Source organism: Lygodium microphyllum, chromosome 24 (genome assembly GCF_053477565.2).
Source record: "Lygodium microphyllum isolate KBCC chromosome 24, Lygodium_microphyllum_v1.1.10, whole genome shotgun sequence".
Taxonomy (NCBI): Eukaryota; Viridiplantae; Streptophyta; class Polypodiopsida; order Schizaeales; family Lygodiaceae; genus Lygodium; species Lygodium microphyllum.
Window position 1 is genome coordinate 35844450 of NC_141158.1, and position 6114 is coordinate 35850563.

General features: G+C 40.5%; 1 protein-coding gene across 1 annotated transcript; it reads left to right on the forward strand.

The window, feature by feature from the left end:
- The first annotated feature begins 2191 nt into the window (after window positions 1–2191).
- Window positions 2192–5826, forward strand: LOC148014973 (pentatricopeptide repeat-containing protein At2g39620-like). The gene has a single exon (XM_087665133.1). The coding sequence runs from the start codon at window positions 2413–2415 to the stop codon at window positions 5410–5412; it is 3000 nt and encodes a 999-aa protein (XP_087521259.1). The 5' UTR covers window positions 2192–2412; the 3' UTR covers window positions 5413–5826.
- Window positions 5827–6114: the final 288 nt, after the last annotated feature.

A 6114-nucleotide genomic window follows, 5' to 3' on the forward strand; every position in this document is an offset into this window, starting at 1 on the left:
CACCACTTCAAGTCTTGTGTGGCTACCATGGCCATCCACAATGAGTAAATGTCGAGGAGGGGGGGGGGGGGGGGGGGGGTTTAGGGCAACCACCATGAACTGTTCCAATCACACTTCAAATAGTTTCTTAATCATCCACACCTTGTTTTGCATGGACATTATAGCCCCATATTTACACTCCAATAAATAATTTTGCATAGCCTTTTAACCTTTGAAGATTTAATACCTTGGCAATGCATACCCAACAGCATTCACAACATAATATGGTTAGCCACTCCCTATTATCACAAGTCATGCCATATACATTCTTGGATCCTTTCCTTGCCAAAACTCTCATGCCTCCATCCTTATTGCCCTGCACACTCATCTCATTTGCATTCTAAATATTCTCATGGGGGTAGTGATACTCACTATACATGGTTGCCACATTATCGTGAAATGTTCTTACTAGTTCAATACGCAAAGTAATGGCATGAGAGTTATCAAGGCTCTCGCATACATGGATTGTGAGCTACTGATGGTGTTTGCAAAATCCATCCCACTAGCTTTTTCTAGGGATGCCATTACTAAAGGCGTTATTGTAGGATTGGCATATCTTAGTAGCCTTCAACTTCAGTGTATTTAATGATATTCCATGACCAATATCTTGCATTTGGAATAACCATTCAACAAGGGTCTTCCCCTCTTTGGCAAACAAAGTAATTGTTTTAGAATGCGCCTCTTTTTCTTGGTCTAGGAAAATGGTTTGCCAAAAAATAGTTCCCATAAAATATGTTAATGTTATCTCTATATCATATGTAAAGTATATGGTCTAGTTCTTGAAAGTTTGCTTCATACTAGTGAGTCATGGGTTAAAACCCTTAAAACTTTTCTCTTTGTTATTTCCTTAAGTTTTTAATATCTCCCTAGAATTTTTGTTGATAAGAAACAAAATATTGTATTAATTTTTTTAAATTTTTGCAAGCTTCAACAAAATTTTCTAGAAATGAGCTACTACTTTCTAAATTTTTACTTTTTGGGAAGAGATTTAGGCTTCTACAAACAACTATTATATTAAAATGTTTTAAGGTTTTATTGATAAGAAAGACAAAAAGGTTTTATAAGCTTGTAAATGATGTTTAAGACAAAAAATTTAAACTTGAAAACAGGGTTTTGAAAGCTTGGAAGGGGGATTCAAGATGAAAAAGTAAACTTGTAAAATGTAAAGTTTAAATATAAAAATATTTACGAAGAAATAAAAAACTTAAGAAAATAACAAAGATAAAAGTTTGAAGGGGTTGAAACCCATAATCTCATGATGAATATAAAGCAAGTCTCTCAACCATTACAATATATTCTATACATATGTTACATTAACAAGTTTTAAGGTATTGTCTAGCAACTGCTTTTTGGCAAGTCTTGTTGCCCCAACAAACACCTTTCAACAAGCTAGGTTTACGTACTTGGCTAGCCCCCAACCTTTGTTTGACAACCCTTTGGTCGCAATCACACATAGCTAGGCATACGATGCCTCCTGAGTAAAGCTCATGATGGTGCCATCGTTCATAATATGGGAATTATAGTGGGAAGTCATGTAAACTTTTTTGTGAATGGTGACAAGTGTATCTTAAATTTGATGGTGCAACTCAATACACCATTGTAGTGCTATTTGCTTAAAGAGATGCTACGCTAATAACAAGGTTGGTTACACACCAAGCGATAGATGCATAATCCCTGTCCAGAGTGCATGTATGCACTTTTTGAAAGTGGGCGTGAACATAGGTACAACAGCTTAATACACTAATAATACATATTTTCTAAAAAAATAAAAAATAAAAAATATATAATTTTTGATTGGTTACAAATGTAAAAAGTGCATCTTTGTCTATCACTTTATAAAGTGAGAAGAAGACTCCCATCCAAAAGTACACGGGGAGTTCACCTGTTTAGCAACCTCTCTAGTGCGAAAAATGCTGGACGTCAAACCCCTAGAAAGTGTTTTGATCAATTAAAACTTACAAAGTGGACATGAAACCCCTAGAGGCTAGAAAGTGTTAAAACTTACAAAATGGAAGTCCATCCTTTATTGTGTAACGAACCTAACAAAAAGGGGAGAGAGAGACACAGGAAGGAGAGGGAGAGAGATGTAAAAATGTGAGACTTTGTATCCTTTCTGTTTTGCTTGGCCTGAAGGCCGGAGGCCCGGATGTAAATATTCCAATATTAATATACACTCATTCAACAAAAAAAGAAGAGAAAGAAGCACAGGTAAAGTCTCATCTCACACTGGTGAGAGTCGGGAGGAGCCGGTGCTAAGCTGCATAATTCCACAACCATGCCGCTGCCTTCTTCAGCCTCTGGAGGCCCCCTCCTCCACCTAGCCGTCAGACGCGCAGCGATCGTGGACACATCATCGGAAGCTCCGATCCCGTCATGGCCACCCCCAGTGTTCTCGCTCCGCGCAGCACTGCAACAAGCAGCAGAGCTCCTGAACTCGAGCGATTGGCAGAACAAACGCTTTTTTATGCAATGGATAGGACATTTCATGAGAAAGCACCAGAGGCGGAAGAGACGAACGACCATAACTTGCAGCAGGAGGATGATATTGCTCAATTGAGTCCGCACACCATTGTGGCCCTGCTCAAGAATTGTGCTGAGCAGAAAGACCTATCTAATGGCAGAAAATTTCATGCTTGCATTGTTAAGAAGGGATTGCTGGAGACTGACCTTTTTATTGGGAGCTCCCTGATCAGTATGTATGCCAAATGCGGTTCACTTAGTAAAGCGCAGGAAGTGTTTGATGAGCTTCCCGTGAGAAATGCTGTTTCTTGGAATGCGTTAATTTCAGGATATGGCCACTTTGCACACGGGGAGGATGCTCTGAAGTGCTTTGAGCAGATGCAGCATGAAAGCATCTTGCCAAATGCTGTCACCTTCGTTTGTGTCTTCAAAGCATGTGGCAGCATAGGGGCTCTAAAGAAGGGCCGAGAAATACATGCTGGGATTGCCAAGAAGAGGTTGCTTGAAAAAGATGTGTACGTTGGTACTGCACTGGTTGATATGTATGCGAAATGTGGCAGGCTTGCAAAAGCTCAAGAAGTTTTTGACATGCTCCCAATCAGAAACATTGTTTCCTGGAATGCATTGATTGCAGGTTATGCTCAGCATGGTTATGGTGAGGAAGCACTAGACCTGTTTAGGCAAATGCAACATCAGGGCTTTTCTCCAAATTCAGTGACCTTCATTTGTAGCTTGCAGGCTTGTAGCAGTATAGGTGCACTAGACAAAGGCAAAGACATACATGCTGAAATCGAAAGAAATGGTTTGTTAGATAGAGATATTATTGTTGGTACAGCATTGCTTGACATGTATGCCAAATGTGGCTCATTTGCAAAAGCTCAATATGTACATGACAGGCTTCCAATAAAAACTGTAGTTTCATGGAATGCACTAATTGCAGGGTATGTACAGCATGGGTGGAGTGAGCAAGCTTTACATTGCCTTGAACAGATGCAACTTGAGGGTATCTTTCCAGATGCTGTCACCATTGTTTCCAGCTTGAAAGCTTGTGGCAGCATAAGGGCCACAGAGAAGGGTCAGAAAATACATGTGGAGATTTATAATGGATTGGTGGAAACAGAAAGATCGGTTGGGATTGGCTTGGTTGACATGTATGCAAAATGTGGCTTGGTTGCAGAGGCACAAAAAGTGTTTGACAAGCTTCCTGTTAAAGATGTCGTCTCATGGAGTGCACTAATTGCAGGTTATGCTGAACATGGGCATGGCGAGGAGGCTCTTAACTGTTTTCAGCAGATGCAATGTGATAGAATCTCACCTAATGAGATCACTTATATTTGCATCTTGAAAGCTTGTGGCAACTTAGGGTCAATAGATAAGGGACAAGAAATACATGCTGACATTGCTGCAAATGGGTTGCTTGAGAAACACGTTTTTGTGGGCACTGCATTGGTGGACATGTATGCTAGATGTGGCATGCTTGTAAAAGCACAGGAAGTGTTTGACAAGCTGCAAGTTAGGGATGTTGTCTCATGGAATGCATTAATCACAGGATATGCCCAGCATGGGTGGGGCGAGCAAGCACTGACTTGCTATGAACGCATGCGATCTGAGGGTATCTCTCAGAATGCAGTCACCTTTATCTGCAGCTTGAAAGCTTGTGGCAGCATTAAAGCCATAGACAAAGGCCAAGAAATACATAGGGAGATTGCAGAAATGAAGTTATTGGAAACAGACCCTGTGCTTGGTGCTGCCTTGGTGGATATGTATGCCAAATGTGGTTTCCTTGCAAAAGCACAGGATGTGTGTGACAATCTTCCAGTTAGAAATATAGCTTCATGGAATACACTGATTTCAGGATATACTGAACACAGACATGGTGAGGAAGCACTGAATTGTTTTGAACGCATGCAGCTTGAGGGTATCACCCCCGATGCTGTCACCTTCATTTGCAGCTTGAAAGCTTGTGGCAGCATTGGAGCTATTGAGAAGGGCCAAACTATGCATTCTGAAATTATCAGAAAAGGGTTGCTGGCAACAGATGTATCTGTTGGCAATGCATTGGTTGATATGTATGTCAAATGTGGGTTTCTAGCTAAAGCTCGGGAAGTATTCGATGAACTTCCAGTCAGAAATATAATCTCATGGAACTCACTTATTACAGGATATGCTCAACAGGGGTCTGGTGATGAAGCATTGGAATGCTTTGAACACATGCAAAAAGAGGGCATCTGTCCAGATGCTGTAACGTTCTTGAGTGGCTTGAAAGCTTGTGGTGTTCTGGGAGCCACAGACAAGGGCCAGGGATTTCACATTGAAATTGCCAAAACTGGGCTTGTGGAAACAGATCTTGCTGTTGGCTCTGCACTGGTGGATATGTACGCCAAATGTGGATTGCTTGCAAAAGCACGAGATGTTTTTGATAAGCTCCCTGTAAGAGGCATAGTTGTGTGGAATGCTCTGATTACAGGATATGCTCAACTTGGGGAGGCTGAAAATGGCTTTTATGTCTTTGAAAGCATGATAGAAGAAGGCATGATGCCTAGTTTGGCCACATTCACTGGTGTGCTGAATGCATGTAGTCATTCAGGGCTCGTGGATATGGGTAATTTTTGCTTTGAGCACTTGAGCAAAGACTTCTCAATGGCCCCAGCACTTGAGCACATCACCTGTGTGATTGATATGCTTGGTCGGGCAGGCCAATTTGACAAGGTTGTGGCAATCATAAAAGGGATGCCACATCATGCAAATCTTGTGACATGGCATACTATTTTGGGTGCTTGTCGAAAATGGGGCAATGCAGAGCTTGGGAAGCAGGCCTTCAAGCATGCAGTGCAATTGGATGAAAAGAGTCCTGCTTCTTATATCTCTATATCTAACATCTTTTCAGATACCAGCAGGATGCAAGAAGTTTGAAACTGTTAAAAGAAGCAATAACGATGCTAGGGCATGTTTATAGGCTGATGAAAGATGAAAGTGCCCATTTTTCTCATGGCTTTGTATAGTAGCTGTAACTGTGTCACCAACATTCATCATCGTGAGAAGATTATTTATATCAATTGCATAGTCAGAAGAAACACAATTTTTTTTTACAAAACCTTTCATTTGCAAGGGGAATTCTTACATGATTTGGGAATGTCACAATAAACAGTGCATTTCCATATTAATGCTTAGCCATTGTTAGAATTGAGGTCCAGATAATGTTCAGCATCATGAGAGATTATTTATGTCGATTGCATGGTCAAAGAAAAACACAAATTCTTTTTACAAAGCCCTTCATTTGCAAGGGGAATCTTACGTGGTTTGGAATGTCACAAAAAAATTCCCATATTAACGTTTAGTCCCTGTTAGAATTTTGAAGTCCAAATATTGTAATATCAGCCAATCTAAGCCAAGGCTTTGACATATATTGTGCAAAATCCAGGAAACTTGCCTAGGATGATGGTATTGGAGTAAGCAATAACTTGCCATTGTATATAGGAGTATAACTTAGAAGATAAAAATAGAACCTGTTATACTGAAGCATGTATTTGGATAGAAGGGAAGTCCAGGTACTAGGACACAATTTAATTTTTTGCATTTCCTAGTGTATCTGCTGACTTGGGCTTCGCTATCTGG